This window comes from Spea bombifrons, chromosome 12 (assembly GCF_027358695.1).
Source record: "Spea bombifrons isolate aSpeBom1 chromosome 12, aSpeBom1.2.pri, whole genome shotgun sequence".
Classification (NCBI taxonomy): domain Eukaryota; kingdom Metazoa; phylum Chordata; class Amphibia; order Anura; family Pelobatidae; genus Spea; species Spea bombifrons.
Genome location: NC_071098.1, coordinates 13,058,651 through 13,081,299, shown reverse-complemented (window position 1 = coordinate 13,081,299; position 22,649 = coordinate 13,058,651). Strand labels below are relative to the sequence as shown.

Sequence of the window (22,649 nt, the reverse complement as noted above, 5' to 3'; positions counted from 1 at the left end):
ATGCACAAATTGTCTGTGACAATTTCAAATCACTATTAAATAGTTAAATATTTAACCTTAACTGCCCTTTTATGATACAAGTTTGGTAAGTAGTCCTAGGGGGGCCATTATGACTACTAGGGGGGCCATTATGACTACTAATATTACCTACTAATTACTAATCACCATACTTTTTACTATGCGCTAAGTGCATCACTGAGTGGACTAAAAAATTAGCAGCCCATCCTGATATCCAGCGGTTTGGGTTTTACGTCCCTGCTGCTGCATTTTGCACATACACAGAGCCTGCAGAAATATCGTTGCTGGTACTGTGAAGCGGTCAACCCTTCCTAGCAAAAATTCTTTAAATCATGTAACATTTATAATTCTTATAGGGTTTATTTGCTTAATACCTTCCAAAGTGTAATTAGTATTTTATTTTAATTAGTACCTTTTAACATACTCCTCACAGCTGAGCACCATGGGAGTTGTATTTGTACAACTGTGGTAGTTAACGTATTAGCTGCCAGTGAAAGACCATTTTAACAAAGAGGAAAACTCCCCGCCGCAGAGGGCGCCACAATTTCTCTGAGCTTCCCGCATTCTATCACGGTAATAACCCGTAAATCTTCTCAGTCACGTGACCGGCACGCTCGCATTCACTTTAGGGTCCCGTGCGTAGCGCGTGCGGACGGAAACCGCCGCATTTTGAATGAACCCTGCCCGCGCGCTTACATTTCCGCCCGCAGGCTGAGTGGGGCTCGGTCGGTATCGGTGTATTTATTTATGTCACCGTCTGCTAGTTCATAGCCGTTCAGGAAGGTGTGCGGTTAGCTAATTATCGTATAAGCGCTCCTCTTACTGTTTACTATATAAATGCTTAAACCTCCATAGAAACCGGAATAAAACGTATTAGTGTGGCATGTCGCGTTTTGTAGTTGTGTCCGTGTGTCTTCACCTTGTGATTTATTAATGAAGGAATAACTTGTTTTGCACGTGGAATTTATTGTGGCGTTGCATACTGGGAATTGTGGGGGGGGTAAATATTTATATATATATATATATATATATAAATATTTACCCCCCCCCACAATTCCCAGTATGCAATGCCACAATATATATACCATGCAAAATAGGGCTAAACTGGGCTGCGCAGGCTATATATATATATATATATATATATATAGCCTGCGCAGCCCAGTTTAGCCCTATTTTGCATGGTTTATACAGGTTGAACTTATACTACATACTAAAATACTACAGCCTCAATCATTAAACTGCATGAGGTTGTCTTAAGGTTTCCTTGTCTAAGAGGCCTGAGGTCTTTGCATGCAGTTTATATGATGGTTCTGGTTGTTACAAACATGTTTTGTTTGTAAACAGTATACGTGTTCTCAAATAAAATACACATAGTAAAATAAAACCTCAGATCTACGAAACAGCAACACGAAGGTTCATGAAAACACAAAAGTAAAGAGCCGTATTGTATTCTAGGCTGTATAGATGAAAAGAAACCTCAAATGCAGAAATCATTTTAAGGTTTTTTGAACCTTAGGGTCATAATCTGTGACTCAGTCATAAAGAATTGTAAATATTACACGCATAAACACTTTCATTGATTGATATATATATATATTTATTTCAAGTCTCATTTGGATTTGAACAAATAAAACTTACATGACAACCTTTTTTTAATTAAAAGTACATAATTAAACTCTTCTTGCAGTGTAAGGCTTGATCTTACTTGTGTTACATCTGTTATTGTGCTATTGTGTGCCAGATAGCCCCATACAACCAATCCTGTACTACACAATAATCAGACACCTTGGGTAAAACCAATGTTCTGGAAAATGTTGTGGTTTGTTAAAGTATTTAATGGTTGCTTTGTAGTCAAACAAGAAATGTTGAACGCTTTAAACATCTGTATTATCAGTTAAAGTATGACCTGTATTAACTAGTGCATCCCTACTATATACTAAGCCAGTCGCTGAAGTGGTAGGCCTACACCACATCAATGTTTGGCTTAGTATATAGTGATAGGGGTTGTACTGCAGTATTGTCAGTGTCTGGCTCAATGTATAGGCACACATTGACAGTGGTACAGCGTAATCCCTAAGTATACAATGATAACAGTTATGCTGTACCACCGTCAATGTGTGCCTCAGTATATAATGATAAAATTTTGCTGTACCCCTGTCAATGTTTGCCTAACCATAGAAACTATGCAGTTTTAAAGTGTGTGTGTGGGGGGTGCCACATACAGGATCTGCCACATACTCTAGGTACACCCTTGCATCATGCAGCAGTCAGACCCAATGGCCATTCCTCAGCTCTTCGTCCCACGTCTGAGGCACGGGTATTGGGCGGCGCGATGCGTGCACGCCGGCTGCTTTAATTTCATTAGGCGCTGGTGGAGTGACTGCTATCAATGTCGCTCGCAGCCGCTTTGGTGGCGCAATGGGCCACTTTACTAGACTTGCCCCCCAGGCCTTAGGCTGCCAGCCCTCCCCTGTGCGTGATGCTTTGTTAACGTAGACTTGGACATCAGCGAGAAGTTTGTGTTCGTATTCGAGGGGAAAAAATTCCTTTGTGTTCGACAAACTGTCTCTGTGTTCTGACGAAATTCACATAACTAGATGTGGTGTAGATTTTACAACCAACAGTTACAAAATACATGCACAACTCTACAGACAACAAAATGATTTGGAATCCATGGGAAATGGGGGACTAGGCTGTTTCTTTAAGACATCTCTAGCTCTCACTTTAGTCCTGGCTTAGCCAGGCATTTGAGTTTAAACTAGCTTGCACAACTTTACATTACACTGTATAAGTGTAAATGTAAAGTTATTTGAAGAAATGTTTTGTTTTACATTGAATTCCTCTAGACAATTTAATAATTTCATAATTCCTGTTGTCAGTGATTTGTCAGATGATCCTTCTAAGTAAAAACAGTATTTTTTTAAATTTATCAACTGACACAGATTCTCTGTCTAATTTGGAGTCATTTTTTAGTGTTTTTTTTAATTGAATAAATTTGAACACAATGAAATTTTGGTGTCAGCATGAGATAAACAGGTTATAATTTCTTATTGGATTGTGGTAAACATTGTTATACACATGGTCCTGACCTTTCATGAAGAGATTCCAACAAGGGTGAACAAAGTATATGATCATATGATGTTTCTCCAATATGCATTTGAGATTCACATTGATTCCCAAATATATTTGTTCTTTTTTTTGTATATTTTTGAATAGTGTTTGTGTCATTAGTATGTACTATTGATGTAGATACATTTTCTATTCTTTTAAAAGTTAAATCATGTTTGTCGACTTTTTAAATCACCTAGGTGACAATGACAAGTAAAGCACTGAAGTATGAAGAAAATAAAGGTTTTAAACGCAAAAAAGAAACACAAGTAACAGTGAGTGAGTTTAAAACTACTATATGAGTTAGTATTAAACCTTTTCAACAGTTATATCACCTTCTACTGAAAATTAAGCCCCCATGTTTAGACCAAAGTAGCTAAATAAGGACAATATAAGGAAAGTATATATATTTTTTTTTTTTTTACAAAAACTTATTTTTAAAAGATGCTTCTCGTACAAAGTTTTAAAAGTAGCCATATCTTATTGGGAGACCACTTTTCATACATAACCCCATTATTTTGCAATGTTTTGTTGGATTACTGTTTTGATGTTGGCACCTTAGGAGCCATTATAAATTCTCTTATAAAAATATGAAGAAAATGTATACTTTTATTTATAGCTTTAAACCCCTTCATGACAATGGCTGATTTTATTTTTTATACCCTTTGGCACAATGGTTGTTTTAACATTTCTGTGGTGCTCCTGTTTAGCTGTAATTTTCTTCTCTCTCGTTTACTGAACCCACGCGAGTTATATACTGTTTTTTTCAGGACAAGAAGGGCTTTCTTAAGATGTCATTATTTTGATTGTATCATATCTTTTACTATAAAAAAAAGTATAAAATACGGTGAAACATTAAAAAAAAGGACTTTTTCTGAATTTACTTGAAAAAGCTTTTACTCATGTAAAAAAAGCTAATGAAAAAACCTGCTAAATAGATTCTACAGTTTGTCCTGAGTTTAGAACTACCCAATGTTTTTATGGGGGTTTTTATGGTGCAAGATGACCATATTTGAAAAAATGGTCAGCAATATGCTACTTATACGTATTGCCATATAATTTGCAAAAAAAATATAAAAAAAGTATTTTTAAACTCAGGAAAAATATTAAAATATATTTAGCATTCACCATAATTGTTTTTATATAGTAGATTAGATGCTATGATCACAATAATGGCATCTAAAGAAAACCCCCTTGTCCTACAAATAACAATATATAATTTGTGTGGGTACACTAAAAGATTACAGCTAAACACAAAGACAACAGAAATGTTAAAGCATCCATTGTCAATGTACAAACATTAAAAAACAGTACTGTGTGGCCCTAAAGTCACCTGGGACATACATTCAGTCCCTTGTCTGCATGACTACCTTTTAAGGTTGTGTCTAGAGGTATCCCATAACTTTTCAGAATTTAATTTCAGTTACATTTTCAAAAACACTTAGCAATAAGAACAGGGACAGCTAACATCTCTCTCCCTGGTGGGAAGCTCATCCAAATATGTTCAAGTAACATAGGGTGCCAAGACAAATTTGCCTTAAAGCAAGTGCATGCAGTCATGGCCAACGCAGATTCATTAGAAACTAAGAAAAAAAGTAATTAACTTTTTTAAACCACCGCATTGTCTGAGAAAATTAACTGATTAAACAGTAAAATATTTTTCCTAAAAAGGCAGAAAAATGTTTTTTACCATACTATTTATTTTTAAAGTAAATTAGATTATATTATTAAAAAAATGATACCTAAAGAAAGCCATTCATGTCCTGAAAAAAATATATAATTTGTGTGGGTACAGTAAATGAGAAAGAACATTACAGCTAAACAGAAACATTACACCACAGAAATTGTCATAAAGGGTACAAAAATTGAAAACCAGTCCGGTCACAAAAGGGGTTAACTAATATACAAATTTATACATACAGAAAGGAACAGCAGAAAAGGTAGGTTAAATGTTGGGGTACCAAAGTGCAGCACATTTCCAAATTATTATTGTCCTTGACCCTAGCAACACCCTTGGTGGCTGGGAAGTCATGAGAAAACACTGAGCTGTCACATTCTCAGTGTTTTCTCTCACAGCAGTTATACAATGCTGTCACCAACAGGGACCCAGGGTCAAGTCACCTAGGGCCCTGCCCATACCCATTACACGTTTTGAGCTAGTAGTAAAAAAAAGGGACATCGGGATTTTCCTTAAAAATTTGCCAGGATCAGATAAAACTGCTGGTTTGAATTGTCTCCCCAGAGTAATATAAAAAAATTGTAAATATAATTTTTATTAGTTGTTTTACTATTTAAATATTATATATAGTACTGGGTTTTATAATAGCAATTGATTATTTTGACTAGTTTCCAAACACAATTGATTACTACATTCAACAGGACACATCTTTATCATCCTACAGGTAAAAGAGTCAGAAACCACACAGTGTTCTTTACCAACAGACACATCTCCAGTACGTTCGGACAGTTCTGAAATTGGAGACTTAGAAGCTGTGATTAAAGGTATTAAAATATTCATTAATGTATTCATATTTTAAATTAATTTATGTATGTTTTATAAACTCTGGCATTACTGATATTCTGTGTAATACTTCTGTTAATAGATTTAAGCAAGGAGATAAACCTAATTTTTGCCAAGTTTGCAAAAGTATTGAGGTACGTATTACTATTGTTACAGTATTATATTATGGTTTTATCTACATCATAGTTCCGCTAATGGAAATGCAGTAAAATACAAATCATTGAAACAGAAAATTAGATATGAAAAGCAACTAAAATTTCAACAGAGAAAGAGTTGGTAAATGAACACTGAGGGGGTAAATGTATAGAAAACATTGCTGTGGAAAATAAGTGATAGTCATTAATTTGGAAATTTTTGAAATATATTCTTTATACCAAAAGAAATTGTAAATTAGTTTATTGTTTGGTGTAGTTGCCTTTTTTTAGTAAATGATTTGCAATTCAGAATTTATGCTGGCCAATCAGACTCGAGATGAGCTTTCATCTCTTTGTATAAATGAATAAGGGTTGGAAAACAGGTTGTTCCGCTCACACTGATGTAAACATGATTCCAGTGTCACTGAATGCCAAACAAATGTACCAATTTCTTATCAAAAAGGCATAAAATATTAGTCCAAGCTTCATCTCATAATTGCTAAATAATACTGTCCTTTCAAATACAACCACATAGATCTATATAAGCCAACAGTATGTTAACGCAATGCAAAATAAACATTTCTTTATTGCCTAAGATTACAATGCATATGATTTGCTCTGCTAAGAAGAGTCATATACACTCACTGGCCACTTTATTAGGTACACCTGTTCAATTGCTTGTTAACAGAAATAGCTAATCAGCCAATCACATGGCAGCAACTCAATGCATTTAGACATGTAGACGTAGTCAAGACAACTTGCTGAAGTTCAAACTGAGCATCAGAATGGGGAAGAAAGGAGATTTAAGTGACTTTTAACGTGGCATGAGTGTTGGTGCCAGACAGGCTGGAAGTATTTCAGAAACTGCTGATCTACTGGAATTTTAATGCACAACCATCTCTAGGGTTTACAGAAAATGGTCTGAAAAAAATGGTAAGAAGATATCCAGTGAGCGGCAGTTGTGTGGACGAAAATGCCTTGTTAATGTTAGCGGTCAGAGGAGAATGGCCAGACTGGTTCGAGGTGACAGAAAGGCAACAGTAACTCAAATAACCACTCGTTACAACCAAGGTGTGCAGAATACCATCTCTGAACGCATAACACGTTGAACCTTGAAGCAGATGGGCTACAGCAGCAAAAGACCACACCGGGTACCACTCCTGTCAGCTAAGAACAAGAAACTGAGGCTACAATTTGCATAGGCTAACCCCAATTGGACAATGGGAGACTGGAAGAATGTTGCCTGATCTGATGAGTCTCGATTCCAGCTGCAACATTCAGATGGCAGGGTCAGGTGTAAACAACATGAAATCATGGCTCCATCCTGCCTTGTATAAACGGTTCAGGCTGGTGATAGTGGTGTAATGGTGTGGGGGACATTTTGGGCCATTGAGCATTGTTGAAATGGGACAGCCTACCTGAGTATTGTTGCTGACCATGTCCTTCCATTTATGATGGAGTGTACCCATCTTCTGATGGCTACTTCCAGTAGGATAATGCACAAGACTCACATCATCTCCAACTGGTTTCTTGAACATGACAATGAGTTCACTGAACTCCAATGGCCTCCACAGTCACCAGATCTCAATCCAATAGAGCACCTTTGGGATGTGGTGGAACGGGAGATTTGCATCATGGATGTGCAGCCGACAAATCTGCAGCAACTGCATAATGCCATCATGTCCATATGGACCAAAATATCTGAGGGATGTTTCCAGCACCTTTTAGAAAGTATGCCACAAAAATTGAAGGCAAAAGGGTGTCCAACCCGGTACTAGCAAGGTGTACCTAATAAAGTGGCCAGTGAGTGTATATTGCAAAGGATGTCATACATACCCCCCTTTTACCAATCAGGTTGGATTTTGTTTTTAATCCCTTAAAGCCTCATAAAAAAATCAAACCATTGGATTATTTTATGATTGCATTTATAATGCGTTGGACCAATTTTCTTTTGTTTTGTACTGTACATGTTTAAAGATACACTTTTATATTCTTTTTATTATAAGTGAAAGATCAGCTGTAGATGCCTCATATGTGCAGGAGTTTGATGAAATCCTTAAAGAAGCCAAATGTTTGGAAATCCATTTAAAGCAGAAGAGGGAAAACCTTAGGAACCGCCTTACCATGATTGCAAACACTTTGCAAAGATCAAATTGTTGAGAACTGGATAACTGCTGTGCCCTAGCAGCAAACCTCTTAATGACGTGTTCTTTATGGTTGTCAACATTCATATATGTTTCTAGATCCTGAATGATTAAGGCTATCCAGTAATCATCTGTGTTGGGTGCTTACAACACCTAAATGTTGCCTGTTGTAATCTATATGTAATATTTTGCCTGTAATGTATATGTACTATCAAATGAATAAAGCAATATAAGTTTATTTATCTTATGCATTCTTCTACTGCTTCTACTGCTTATAACATGGCTTTATAACAGGAATGATTCCCTAACTGCTATTGGTCAAGATTGTAAGGGTATTCTAGTTTTAATGCAAATTGTAAATAATTTTACAGTCATGATAAAATGGTTAGTCCCTAAATTATCATTAGAAATTAATACTGCAGTACTGTACTTTAGTATTTATTTTATAAAAATGTACTATGACATATTTGACATATTTCTATCCATAAAGTGCAGCAGTCCTTTGGTGCTTGCAAGGAACATCTGAAAATGTTTTGTACAAATGTTGCTGGTTTGTACATTCTAGGTATTTTCTGTCTATATTTGTTTCTGAAATATTAAAATGATTGGTTATAGCATATCATTCCAGGTCTTGTGTACATTTGTGTACCATTGTGAAGTAAAACATAGATACATACATATAATATTAAAATAAATATTTAAAGGAACACTGCAGTAATTATGCCAACATGATTACATCAGGAGGTACTTTCTAGTTACAAGAGAGAGGATCTGGGGTCATGTTGGTTGAAAGGCAGTCTCCTGCACTGGAAACCCTCGCTATTAAATATATGATGTAGAATGCCATCACTATAGTTTTTTAAGCAAACCTAATTCATGAATGTGGGAAGGGGATAAGATATTGGTTCATTCACCAAAGAGGGTGTTTGCAGAACAGTTGTAGTTTTTTCTTCTTGACTTAGCTAATAACGGCCAGTTAGCTTCAGTTCCACAAAAGCGTGGGCAACCTTTTGTAAAGCATATTTAACCATTAGAGGGGCAGCTACATACAGTATTTTAGTTTGCTATAAAAAATGTAAAATAAAATCCAATGATACATTTAATTCAACTGATACCAGTTTGGCTATGATTATGTTTATATCAGTAAATAGTGGGAGAAATAATTAAGGTCATACCCAAGATCATCCATGATTATGTTATGAAATAATAACTAAATATTGCCTGTAGCCTGTTATGTTCCATGCAGCAAAATGATAGATTCGATTTTATCCTCTGATTGGAGAATATGCATTATGTTCCACCAATGAAATAAGAAAGGACCTTTATTTACTGCTGATGCTCCACAAGGCTTTTATTGTGAAGCATATTCCGGCTGAGGGAGCTTTTCACGACATACAGCTTGTCAGCCTCAATAAGCCAGTCTGGGAGGATTCTGCTGATGCCTAAGGATCAAATAAGCATACGGTCAACTGCAAGTAAAGCATTTTCTCCAATGTTTATATACTTGTCGGGGAGATAACAGAATCAAGTTATGGATTTCATATTATCCGTTATTCAAAATATCCCAGGTAAGATGCAGAAATCGATTTGTTGCTGTACTGAGGGTAACATTGGCTGCTTTTTGATGACAATAACAACATATAAGCTTATGTTAGATAAGAACCATTTAAAATCATCTAGACGGTCCATTGTTTCTTACTGCAAAAATCTGATAGGGACACAAAAATTCCCATTCATTGTTAAGTATTTTTATACACAGAAGGCATGGAATATTAGAAACAGAGCTGCTTATATTCAGTATACCCTTGGAGTTATAGACACAATAAGGCCAAAGGATGGCATATAAAGTCCTGCAAATTTGATTTGGTATAAGATTTTAATTTTGTTGGTGGATACTTTTAAGTACTGCAGTGTCGATGCTGGGATTGTGTATCATACTCCTTTGTATTAGTAGCAGTTGTGTGACATAGTACAGTATTCAGATATTAGCATTTGCTGTGTAAACCTAATCTGAATGAACATCATTTTATATTTTTTTTCTAGACAGGCTCCATTTTCACAGCTTATTTATTGACTTTTAACATGTGTACTGATGGTCAAAACTTTCCACCTTGCACATCAATAACGTTGTCTCTGCATTTTAACTTTCCCCTTTTATATTCTTGTTGTAAGCATATACCCATTGTAGGAAAACACTTATTTTCCGTTCTGTACAAAGATAGAACGTTGATATATCTACAGTGTGATTAGAATCTTAAGGTAAGTATTTTATTTTTAAATAGCACAATTTTACATTGTTTCAGAACACAAATGTGGTCATTGGGAAGCACAATCTCCAGCATATAAATGTCACTAGACAAAAGCTACAGAAACATATTCACATCTAAATGAAATATGATTTTTTTTAACTTAAGTTTTGGATGTAGCCTCTGTCACCTACACAAATGGTTACGCTGTCATCCATGAGCAATATCATAAGAGCAACATCCTAAATGAGATGCAAAATGTAACCTAATTGGTATGCTAAACCCTCCAGAGCGTGTTGGACTTCATTTAGTGAAGGACAGGGCAAAAAGTATTTTCTACACTTATGTACCATAACTGATATGTTATAGCCACATTTGAATGTATGAACACTTGAAATTATTTTTGCCCCCCCCCTGCTTTTTTCCTTTCTGTACCCCATTCATTTTTTGTAAAAAACAAAAAAAAATCTATTATATATATAAAAAAGTAATTTCTACACAGCCTACTACAGCGTGTTGAATGCCATGTGACTCCTGTTTGGGGTTGGCTTCTAATTTGGTGTCTGCTAACAAATTATTCCCCCTGCATTGGCCTAATTTGCTGAATACCAGTCATTCTTTATTCTAAATTTGGAAGTTATTAAAAGGATTTTTTAGACTACTTTCTTTTCATATATATACTGCTAAAATTAATCTGTTATGTTCTGGAAGATTAAAATTCACAATTTATATTACAGTAATCTGCACAAGTTCCTCCTCAGTGAATGTAGGTATTTGCAGATCATTTTTTATTGAAATGACAGACTCTCTCAGCACCTTACTGCATGTATTGTGATAGTTCATATCAATTTGCAGTCCGTGTTCATTCATGCATATTAACATATTAACAATATGCCTTAGGGTGTTTGTGTGAACATGCTCTCAATCTACTCAGTCTACTCACATATTTTATGGTTCAGCAGATAACAGTATGCATTAACATGGGCAGAGATGAATATCAATACACATATGCATTACATAGCTTGTACACGTATGGACTGGGATATGTCCATCTGTGTTCGAACATTATATTGACTTCACTTATATCATATCAAACTCAATAAATTATATAGATGCATTTTCCTTGTAGACCAACAACTGCACCTGATTAAATATCCTGATTAAAGTAAGAAACTGGCAGTGGCTCCGGAGATCGCAAAACTAATGTGTTGATTTGTTCCTTTATCAACAACACAATACTTACTAATTGGTTGCCTGTCTCAGTATCTCTAACGTTATCATATCTCCATTTTCCTCAGTTCTAAAGAACTTTGTTAGCAAGGAGAAAAGACAACTGTATTCTCCCACCAGGACTGGTTTAGAATGCATTGCACCACTTTTTCAAACTGTACAAGAAACACCACAACCGACTTCAACTCAAATAACAGGAACAATCCCTGTGTGGATCAAGGGTAATCTGCTCAGAAATGGGCCTGGCAAATTTGAATTTGGAAATGAGAGGTGGGAAAAAATAAATAATTTTTCTAAATTCTTATTCCCAAACATATTTCTATAAGATTTGTATCACAGTTGCAGGGGCCAAGCATTATCTGTGGCACCACAATGCAGATTAAGTGCAAACATAAGAACCTGTGCCAGGGCTAAAAATATCCATTAGCCAAAAGAGGTGTTGCAAGCCTTATAAAAATGTGGGGCTTTAGCCCATACTGGCTGCAGCAAAAATCTATACATACTCTGTATGGAGAATCTATACAAATCATGAACAATTCATACCACCTTCCAATATACAGTATTCTATATACTCATTCTCTCCTACCCCTTCTATTCTCCCATACATCTGATCACAAACCGGAGGCTTCCTTCTAACTGACTAAGGCAACCCCTAGTTAAGCATCTACAAGGTATGGTTATTGGATTGCTCTAATCTTTTTTTCTCCCCAGTGAACTAAAATGTCTTATGCTTCTTATCTTTTATAAGTTACAACCACTGGTTTGATGGCATGGCCTTGATGCATAAGTTCACAATCGAGAATGGATGTGTGACTTACATGAGTAGGTTTCTTGAAAGTAATTCATACACAATAAATAAAAGTCACAACCGTATTGTGGTCTCTGAGTTTGGGACGTCTGCCATGCCAGACCCCTGTAAAAGCATGTTTCAACGCTTCTTGTCTACATTTGAATTGCCAGGTAAGTCATGCTATAGCTACTTTTTAGCACACAATGTGTTTGTGTTGCTGACAATCCTCACTTCTGTTTATTTTTGCATATTTTTTTCAGAACCGACTGATAATGGAAACATCAACTTTCTGAAATATAACAGTGATTATTATGTCAGTACAGAGACTAATGTGATACATAAAGTTGATCCAGAGACTTTAGAAACAAGAAAAAAGGTGATCATATCATAGCCTGTACACAGATCCTGATTAAGTTAGTGTACACGAGGAAATTATTTATAAAGATAGCATAATTAAAATCAGATGTACTGAAATGCAATTTTCAGATAAATGTTAGATTCTTGACTACAGTTCAAGTTTTTTTTTGAACATGGTCTGCTTATGCTTGTTCATGTTCGAACCATAGTTTTCAAGTGGATTTTTTGGATTTTCTTGACGATAGGGCTAAAGGGGTAGCTGCCTGGGGCATAATCATCCCATGCAATAATATGCCCTTGTCACTAGGGTGTATGGAAGAGAAAGCAAAGAGCTTGAGGAGCAAAAAGGGATTCTATTGTGGTGTTAAGTGACAGTAAGAAGTACCAGGAGCTGTAAATTCATACCTAAAATACAATGTGTAATAACTTTATTAGAATCTATTTAGCGTTTTTTTGTCATTAGCTTTTGCAGATAAGTAAAGATGTTTCAAATAAAAGTCAGAAGAACTCTTTTTTTAAAATAGTTCACCATATTTGATTGTTTTGTTTTGTAGTAAATTAGATATTAAATACTGGTATCTAAAAAAAAAGCCATTTTTGTCCTGGGAAAAAAATATATAATTTGTGTGGGCACAGTAAATGAGAATGAAGAAAGAAAGAAGAAAATGACAGCACGAACACCACAGAAATTGTAAAACAGCCATTGTCACGAAGGGTAAAACATTTAAAAACAGTCACCTGTATGGATGTAAATTCAGTCCAATGTCTATTTGTTTACCTTATATGGTTGTGTCTAGTGGTATTCTGTAATTTTTGAGATTTTAATTGTAGTTTCATTCAAAAAAACACTTAGCAATGAGAACAGGGACAGATAATATGTCTCTGCCTGGGGGGAAGCTCATCGAAATATGTCCAAGTAACATAGAGTCCCAAGACAAATTTGCCTTAAAGCAAGTCCATGACCAACGCATATTCATTAGAAACTGGGGAAAAAGTAATTGTCTTTTTTAAATTATAGTAGCCCAGAATTCAATTTCCACATGCACCAAAAATCTTCCGGATAACAAGCACCAGAAAGTTCACTCTACACTGACTGCATTGTCTGAGCAAGAAAATGAAATGCTTGATTAGACAGAAGGGGGATGTGAAGGATATTGTAATTTAATTCACCAACTCTTTACATAACTAATGATATTAACACCTTTGAAAATGTCATGTCAGGTCATCTGTTGTTTTCGGATAACTTGAACCTGTTCCCACAAATAATATGTAAAAGGATCTTTATTTCTTAATATTTGCTCCTTGGCAGCAGTTTGCTAGACACCAAAGGTAACCTCCTATGTGCCACAGAAGTAAGTAATGTTCTGCTGAAAGAATAGGTTTTTTTTTTTACTACATGGGGACAAAAGTTATTAGACTCTTACCAGGTTTCTTATTTTGGTCGTGTTCTATAGTAAAATCATCACATCTCCTTAAAATTCACAACATACCATTCAATATAATGACACCCAGGATCACACCAGATCAACGCTGACAGGGGTAGTAAATGAATGACATAAGTCTGCCAGCATGAATTGAAGGCTTTTGGTGTCCAAGGCATGTCGTAGCAGAGAACATCATAGGTTGAAAGAGGGTCATAACACTCTTGCAGAATACAAGATGTGTGAAATGAGCATCTCTGTTCTGTCTTTAGAATAAAGTTGTATGTTTTGTTGTTTAAGGTTGACTGGGGCAATTATATTGCTGTAAATAGTGCAACAGCCCATCCTCATTATGAGCAAGATGGAACTGCATACAACATGGGAAATTCTTATGGGAAAATGGGTAAGAACTTTTTTTCTCACACATCTTAAGGTATATACTGGCACATTATTTATGGTGAGGGGACAGGAGGCCTTGGCTACAGCCCCACATTGTAACCCTTTGAATATATGGTACATGACATTGGAATGAACAGAAATTACTAATAATTATAAAATAAAATAACATATATGCATAATATATAAAACAAAATTGTGAAAATGTGGCAGCTGCAGAGGAACCCTTATTACGCTCTCCAAAATTCAGTTTTGGCTGCCCAATGCAGTCAATTACTCCTCAGGAAAGCCCTTGAAATCAATGACATTGCTGGAGCTGGCTAATTAGCCAATTATTTCACTATAATTGGTTCTTATGGGATATAATGCAAATAATCTTTTTGACTGAGCAGTTAATTCATATATGATTTAGATTTACTATATGTTGCTATTGACTACAGTTTTTTGGTTTACAGAATCGATAAAAAATATTTTAAAGAATTAATCAAGTTCAGTGAACATAATCATTCTTTTATACCATAATCGTGTGTTGGTTCCATAGTAAAATACAGTACACCTTCTAGTTCTATTTAAGAACATTGTTCTTATGTTTGACTTAATTTCATACTAATGTCACTGTTCTTAGGGACATGTTACAATATTATTAAAGTTCCAGCACAGGAATCTGAGGCTGATGACACTCTACATGGAGCTTCGGTGGTCTGTTCCATACCTGCAAAGGATAATATGAAACCGTCTTATTATCACAGCTTTGGTACGTGCCGTATAGAACTGTATTTCTGAAAGTCTACTGAGAAATGCTTCTTTGGCAACCAAAGAACGCAGGTTAAGTAATGTATAGACCCAGGAGACAAACCATGATCAAAACAAGTGGATGTTAAAATACTTGGGGGGGAAAAAGCCAAACATTTAAATCAGGGGTATTCAACTCAAATGGGCACAGGGCCAATTTGAATCTACAGACACAAATTGGGGACTGCACATATGTAAATGCCTATGGAAATATGTAAATGTTGTGGTACTCCATAAAATCATCCAATTCACAGCTGTGTTTAGTTATTTGAGGAATAAATACATTACATACATTTTCAGTCTCACAGGCACTCACAGATCTCACGGCATTTACAGACAAACATTGTTTGGTTAAAAAAATATATACTCACATATACTCACAAGCAAGAACACACAGTGATCACAAATATACACAATAACTCACAGCACCTGTAGGCATGCACTCACACAAATAGCAACACTGCAAGGCACTCACGAGAACACAACTCACCTCACTCACAGACATAACTTACAGCAGTCAGAAACTTGCAAGTGACAGCACTTCCAACAACTCACAGTCACATAACTCAGAGACAGGGAACAGACAAGAGCACAGCTAACAACACACACAGACGGGCACTCACGCAATAACTCAGGTCAGACAAGTATTCACAGCATTATAGATAATCACACAACTTAACACACACGCAATCACTTACCCCAGAATTTCCTATCCTTCAGGCTCCGTTACCGCTCCTCAAAGGTTCCCTGGATTCCCTAGAATGCAGAGGTGTATATGTTTGACCCTAATACCCAGCACAGGGGTTGGTTTCACAAAGCTGAATCTGAGCAGTCACCTCCAGCACGCATACCCACTATCCCATGTATTTTCCCTCTATTTGACTAGATATTTTTTCAAGACTTTTACTTTTAAACTCTTGTGTCATGGTTGCATTGATCTTTAATCAGGATTGTTTTCTGTTGGGGGGGATATATTCTAGCTACTGTTCCCATAATAATCAACTAGCAATGTTGCTGGCTCAACATCATGGTAGTTGTAGTCCAGAAAAGTTAATGTTGTGTAGTGTAGTTCTGTGATGCACAGCATCACTATGAGGCATTGAAAAAAGAAGGTAGTTGGAGGGTAGTAAGGGACACTACAAGAGGCTTGGAATTAAAACAGGACGCTTGGTAGTTTTGCAGCAGTCGTGACTAACATTTGGTGCTGTTATTATATGATATAAACGCTAACCTTTGGCACTCCAGTTGTTGAGTACTAATTTTCCCATGATGCTTAAGATACCAGACTGGCTATGAGTCATGGGAAATGTAGTTAGAGTGTTAACTAACCCTAGCTGCAATACATGTTTGAAGTAAACAACCTTGTGTCTGCAGCATGCAAACTGTGTCTCTGCCTGGAGGGGGGACCATGCCACATGCTTTTTAATGTTCAATCAGTGTATTGGTTTGGATCAAAAGTAAGAGGCTATTTTATTCTGAAGAAGATTAGACTGCAGCAGATGTCCTCAAAACTAGCATAACAGTTTCCTGATCTGTTGTACCTTCCTTAAAAAGGCATGGGGGGATCACTTGATTTTCACCAATGCGGAACAATGCATTTACAAAAGAAGAATACATTAATAAGGCGAAATACTCATGCAAATTTTGAGAAAGGGGAATGGAAATTTTTAAAAATTACTTACATCCTATACGCACAGTGTGAATTTCAGACTTGTGCATTTGTATTTGGGAGAACATGAAAACAAACACGAATGTTGAGTTTTCGTTCAAACAAAAAAATGAATATCGCAGGGGATAAACGCACACGATCCTGGCGCCAAAGTTGGATTTACGCTTAGTGATTCCTTGATGTCTTCGTGAAGCCCAGGTGCATCTCAGCGAAACAAGCGGCGGGTTACAGTGTTAGGAATTTATTTTTCTTACGCTATAATTTTTTTTCAAGTTAGAGCTCTAGGGATCTGTTTTTCTCACACTGTTAGCTTTTTCTCCCTTGTGGATTCTTGTATTAAGCTCTGCTATTCTAGGGAAGATTTAAGATAGGCTGGAAAACCAGCAGAAAATGAAGAGGAAAACGAATACGAAGAATGTATGCAAATATTCGCCCGAAACGAGCATGGGAACGGGTGAATATTCATAGAATAAGAAGATTTTTGTTCACGAAGACGAACACGAAGACTTCGCCGGCACCCAAGTCTAGTGAATTTCATATATATTAGCTATTTTAATCTGTATGTATGATTTCAATGCTTTATTTAGTGTAGTGAACTGTAAAATATAAAATTTGGGAACACAACAGATCTCATTTAATGTGATGGAACAGATGATAATCTGGAGACTGGATCCAGATTTTTAATGTTGCTATTTTGTCTTACTCAGGAATGACAGAAAACTACATTGTGTTTATTGAACAACCATTGAAATTAAATATCCTGAAAATTCTCACTAGCAAAATAAGTGGAGCGTCTATACTTGACTCTTTCATCTGGGACCCAAGATATGAAACCATATTCCATGTGGTTAACAAACACACAGGGGAGGTAACTCATCAATCTGTATTTCTGATGAATCCATCATCTTGACTATGCTCTTCTTTAGTAAGCGCTGGTGACTTGTTAAAAAATTGATCAACGCAAAAATGTTGGATTCGATTTGTTCTATCTGTAATTTACTATTAATGCACAGAAATATATTGTGATAAAAACAATTCATGCATATTATACTTTGTCTCCTAAAGCATATTATAATTTGTCGCCTGTGTACCTTTACAAACTGCATTCTGATGTCTTATTGTTCATGTGCAGATAAACCCTGTGACTTTCCATGCACAGCCTTTTGCAACTTTCCATCAGATCAATGCCTTTGAGGATCAGGGGTGCATTGTGCTTGATATCTGCTGTTACGCTAGTGGAGAACCTTTCTCAGCATATAAACTCCTCAACCTGCGCCAATCTGGTCATGCTTTAGATGAGGTATGTAATATGCAGGGTATTCACAGTTTAGGAAAACATTCATTCTGTATGCATCATTACTTGTATTACCTTGTTCCTTTAGATATAACTTTTATTATAAACCTAGAATAGTAGCAATTTGCAGTCTATTATATATTTAACGATAAATATTAGGACACACATTCCCCTACAAAATTACTTTCTAAATGCAAACAGGACGATCATACCTGGAAGCTTCCTGGATAAGAGACCTGGTCAAGGATGGCATGGCTTGCTATAAAAAGGAAGATAGGAGGGGAAAATGAGTGGAATGGGCAGAAAGTGGGCATTTAGCTTGGTATGGCTTTGAATTATGATTTTCTTAAATGTTTCCCCCTGGTCTTAATTTTAAGATAATTCCATAAATTTATCATCCAGACAAGAAACAATATGGAGGTATCTTAGTTTTATACTTATACTTTATGTGCATTTTTGTCCAGTTCAGAAACATAGCTTGTATTTTATTTGGCAGATCTACAATGAATTACCAAAATTATATCCGTGGAGATTTGTCTTTCCACTAAATATTGACCCCAACATGTCACACGATGTAGATATGAATCCTCTGACTTATACAACAGCAACAGTTATCAAAAAGGTGGATGGAAAGGTGAGCAAAGTACACATGTGTCTGGGGGGAGGGAATCAAACATGCACAGTAATATTTCAGGGACATATATTTCATTTTATTCATAATTATTTTTAATTTATTTTACTTTTTATTTATTTTATGTAGGTATGGTGCACTCATGAAAACCTCTATGACAACACACTGGATGATGTAGGAGGCCTAGAATTCCCCAGTATCAGCTATTACAAATACAACACAAAGAAGTACCGCTATTTCTATGGATGTGGTTTCAGGCATTTTGTGGGAACTTCTCTGATTAAAATGGATATTGACACCAAGAAACTAATGGTAAACACATTCTGAAGGTGCTTTTCTAATTAATAGAAAATATTAATTGTAAATACAGAAAAATGGTTCAGTGCTGGGAGTAGTCTTTGAACAGAGCTGTAGGCAGCAACACAAACCGTGGCTTGAAGGTAGAATCCTTTGTGTGGCGGTCGCACCTAAGGGTACGATGGCCGTAAGGGTCTTCCGATATAACCAGGGGGTGGAGATGTGTAAAATGAAGAAAAAACAAAAAACAGTGCAGTATGTCTTATGGAGCCAGGGTGAATAATAACAGGAAACACTCTATATAGAGCTAAATATAGCTCTATTGTAACAGGATGGGCAGTGTAATCCCCGCCTCTGGATGTTCTTGTGGGTGTGGCTTCTTCTGATGATATACTTAGGTCACAGGTTTTCAGAGTGGATATGTTGAGACATACATGATAATGATACATAATGAATGATACAAGACCTAGTGTGCACTGTGGTAATTGGGATAGGCTTTAAAGCAATGAAAAAGTACTCACATTTGTGAGAGCAAATAAAGGTTGCTCAATTCTCATCAACATGGGTGGTATTTTGCCCACCAAGGAAATAGCTCCAGTGAGATAAAAAATCAGAATACAAAATAGGATAAAAGTCAGGATAAAAATGAAAATGGAGGTCCAAAAATAAGAATAACCCAAAGCTTTATTAAATAGTAAAAGCAAAAGTGGATAAAACACAACACGTTTCGCCCAAAGTGTAATAGGCATTCTAAAGTATAAATAGTGTGGCAAGCTTCCAAATTTGGCACCTAAATGACATCATAGTCACATGGTTACACACACTAATTAAAAGAACAACATTAAGAAATGGAAAATACACATATATATCAAAACTATAATTAAAAGAATGAATATAAAAAATGAGCATTTTTTGACCTTAAGATGATAAGAGAACTTTGATCATGTGATCTCAGGGGGTTTTGAGGTAATGAAAACAGAGATAAACTTAGGCACTTTCTTGCAAAGTGGATAATATAGAAAGTGCTGTTGTATTATCTACTTTAATCGAGTGCCTAAAATGTTTCTTGTTATTATTCACCTTGGCTCCATAAGACATTCTGCACTATTTTTCGTTTTTTCTTAATTTTACATCTCCATCCCCTGGTTATATCGGAAGACCCTTACAGCCATCATATCCTTAGGCGCGACCACCACACCCATCCCAAAAATATTAATTGTGCTATTTGTGACAAGAGAATTAAGCGTTCCCATATAAAATATGAATGAGGCAGAATTTTACTTAAATGTAATATGTGGAAGACTATACAAAATATATTTGCTTATTTCTTAAGGGCGCACATTGACCCCTAGTGTTTGCATTGTTCATAACAAAAAATATAAGTGAAAGTGGGGTTTATTTAATAACTTGTGAGTTGAAGTCATAATATTGTAAATCATATTGTATAGTGCACAAACTTCAACAGTTATCAATGATCTAAACATTCAACAAATCATCTTAATTTGCCATTATAAAGGGCTAACCCAGACAATTTCTTACAGCAACAATGGACGAGTGGGATATTTATAGTGCATGGTTAACACAGCGATATGTATTTTTTTAATCTCATCGCACCTCACCCGCAACTTATTGTTTAATAAATATTAATACTAATAATAGGATGACATAAGAAGTGGTTGTGGCAGCAAAAACATGCTGTGAGCCGGGTTGGACTGGTGTGTGAGCCTGTTAAGCCTGTTGTAGCAAAGACTATGTTAATATTTAGGTTCGTTGATAAAGAATGCTGTCAATACTGAAAATTATCAACGTCTGGTTTAAATTTATTTTTACCTGCTGTTTTAAACGTCATCGCTTGTGAAAATCTGTCACAACCTGAAAAGTCTTCTTTATTTATCTGTATGATTATTTCATGCAAGGTTTGGCAGGAAGATGGCTTCTATCCTTCAGAACCTGTGTTCATACCCTGCCCAGACTCTAATAAAGAAGATGATGGTGTGATCCTCTCTGTTGTTGTCACTCCCCATCAGGTAGGTCAGTTTGTTGCTGTATTACTTCAAGTAACTTCCTCTTGCATGTCTTCTCCTTGTTGGTCAAATTGGCCCACGTATGTATGGTTGTAGCGAAAATCAAGAAACTGACTTAACTGTACTAGGGTACATCTTGTATAGCTAAACTCCAAAATAACCCTTATTTATAAAAAGCCTGAATGTAAGACTACCCTATAGGAAAAAAGTTTTACTAGTAAATATTAATTGATGTAAACTATTTTTTCATATTTAATAAAAGCTATGATTGAGAAAAATAGTTTTTGTTTTTATTTCCTTTTATTTGCCAAACTGCTCCCCCAGTTATGCACATCTGCCCCCTGACTTTCCACTCTGCCCTGTTATCCTGGCTAGTACAAGAGATGCTGCTTGCGACCAAAGCACTGGTAAGCAGCCTGGCCCCAGCGGACATTTTTTTCAGCTATTTGAGGTCTGATTAGAAGACCTCAAATAGGGGGGTTCGGGTCTTGACCCGGAGAACCGGAGGAGCAGCACTCACCTGGCAATCTCCGGGTCAAACTCGGAGAGTTCCCAGGTATGCTTATCGGACATTCCTACAAACGCACAAAATACATAGTGAAATTGGAAACTCACCAAACACTTTATATTCTGTTTAATTTTTTAGGACAAAAAAACATTCCTGCTCGTTTTAGATGCCAAAAACTTCACAGAAATTGGAAGAGCAGAGGTTCCTGTACATGTGCCTTATTTACTGCATGGAATTTTTGTGCCTCGGAAACACTGAAATCATTATGTAACACAGTATATACTCAAGTGTTTTTTTTTTACTTTCATTTACATGTCAGTCCATATATTTCAAAAACTTTCTTAGTCTAAGTGAGTTTTTATGTAATGCAGCCCTTTTTAATACATATAACATTACATTATGATGCACATGAGTAAGCACCCAGCAAGGAGCGAAACGCGTTAAGCTTGCACCTTTCTTGTTTGCCTGTTTTCCCACGCTGATTGAACACAAATTCAATTCTTTGAAATAAATACCAATTGGAATACGAGTTATACTGGTGTGCCTGTCCCCTTCTTCTTTGGTGGAAATGATTAGTGAAGCAAGGCAAATAGTATAATCTGGATCTCCTTGCTTTAATTTATATATTTGTTTATATATTCCAAAAGGTTTCTAAACCTAAGTGAGTTTCACTGTAACACAACCTTTTTAAATACATATTAAGTAACATACAAAAAGCAATACTACTGATTTAGAGATAAAATAAGATGGCTTAGTTTAAATATATGCTGTTTTAATGTACTTTTTGTAACTAACAATCACATTATGTGATTTAAGTACCATATTTGCTTGATTATAAGATGACTTTGATTATAAGACGACCCCCCCCAATTTGAATATTAAGTTAAAATTTTTTTGTTTTTATTTCCTTTTATTTACCAACCTGCCCCCCAGTTATCCACATCTGCCCCCAGATATGCCTTATACCCCCTTATATGCCACTCTGCCTCCCTGATATGCCTCTTTTCTGCCAGATATGCCTTACACCCCTATATGCTACTCTGCCTCCAGAAATGCCTTATACCCCTAT

General features: G+C 36.0%; 2 protein-coding genes across 2 annotated transcripts; both read left to right on the top strand.

Moving 5' to 3' along the window:
• The first annotated feature begins 705 nt into the window (after positions 1–705).
• TEX12 (testis expressed 12) lies at positions 706–8,547 on the top strand. Its single transcript, XM_053452453.1, has 5 exons — positions 706–743; positions 3,327–3,401; positions 5,529–5,628; positions 5,730–5,781; positions 7,788–8,547. The coding sequence occupies exons 2-5, from the start codon at positions 3,333–3,335 to the stop codon at positions 7,939–7,941; spliced, it is 375 nt and encodes a 124-aa protein (XP_053308428.1). The 5' UTR covers positions 706–743; positions 3,327–3,332; the 3' UTR covers positions 7,942–8,547.
• Positions 8,548–9,298: 751 nt separating this feature from the next.
• On the top strand, positions 9,299–22,111 carry LOC128469906 (carotenoid-cleaving dioxygenase, mitochondrial-like). The gene is made up of 12 exons (XM_053451703.1): positions 9,299–9,493; positions 11,470–11,671; positions 12,150–12,361; positions 12,452–12,567; positions 14,270–14,372; positions 14,991–15,119; positions 17,534–17,694; positions 17,959–18,126; positions 18,617–18,754; positions 18,881–19,063; positions 20,965–21,075; positions 21,719–22,111. The coding sequence occupies exons 1-12, from the start codon at positions 9,457–9,459 to the stop codon at positions 21,836–21,838; spliced, it is 1,680 nt and encodes a 559-aa protein (XP_053307678.1). The 5' UTR covers positions 9,299–9,456; the 3' UTR covers positions 21,839–22,111.
• The last annotated feature ends 538 nt before the right edge of the window (positions 22,112–22,649 follow it).

Bases quoted from the DNA above. Each gene is read 5' to 3' on its own strand.
- LOC128469906 (XM_053451703.1), top strand. From the start codon at position 9,457: ATGGATTTCATATTATCCGTTATTCAAAATATCCCAG. The intron at 9,494-11,469 runs GTAAGATGCAGA...CATTTTCCTCAG, and splicing joins CGTTATTCAAAATATCCCAG to TTCTAAAGAACTTTGTTAGC. The intron at 12,568-14,269 runs GTGATCATATCA...TTGTTGTTTAAG, and splicing joins CTTTAGAAACAAGAAAAAAG to GTTGACTGGGGCAATTATAT.
- TEX12 (XM_053452453.1), top strand. From the start codon at position 3,333: ATGACAAGTAAAGCACTGAAGTATGAAGAAAATAAAGGTTTTAAACGC. The intron at 3,402-5,528 runs GTGAGTGAGTTT...ATCATCCTACAG, and splicing joins AAAAAGAAACACAAGTAACA to GTAAAAGAGTCAGAAACCAC. The intron at 5,782-7,787 runs GTACGTATTACT...TTTTATTATAAG, and splicing joins AAGTTTGCAAAAGTATTGAG to TGAAAGATCAGCTGTAGATG.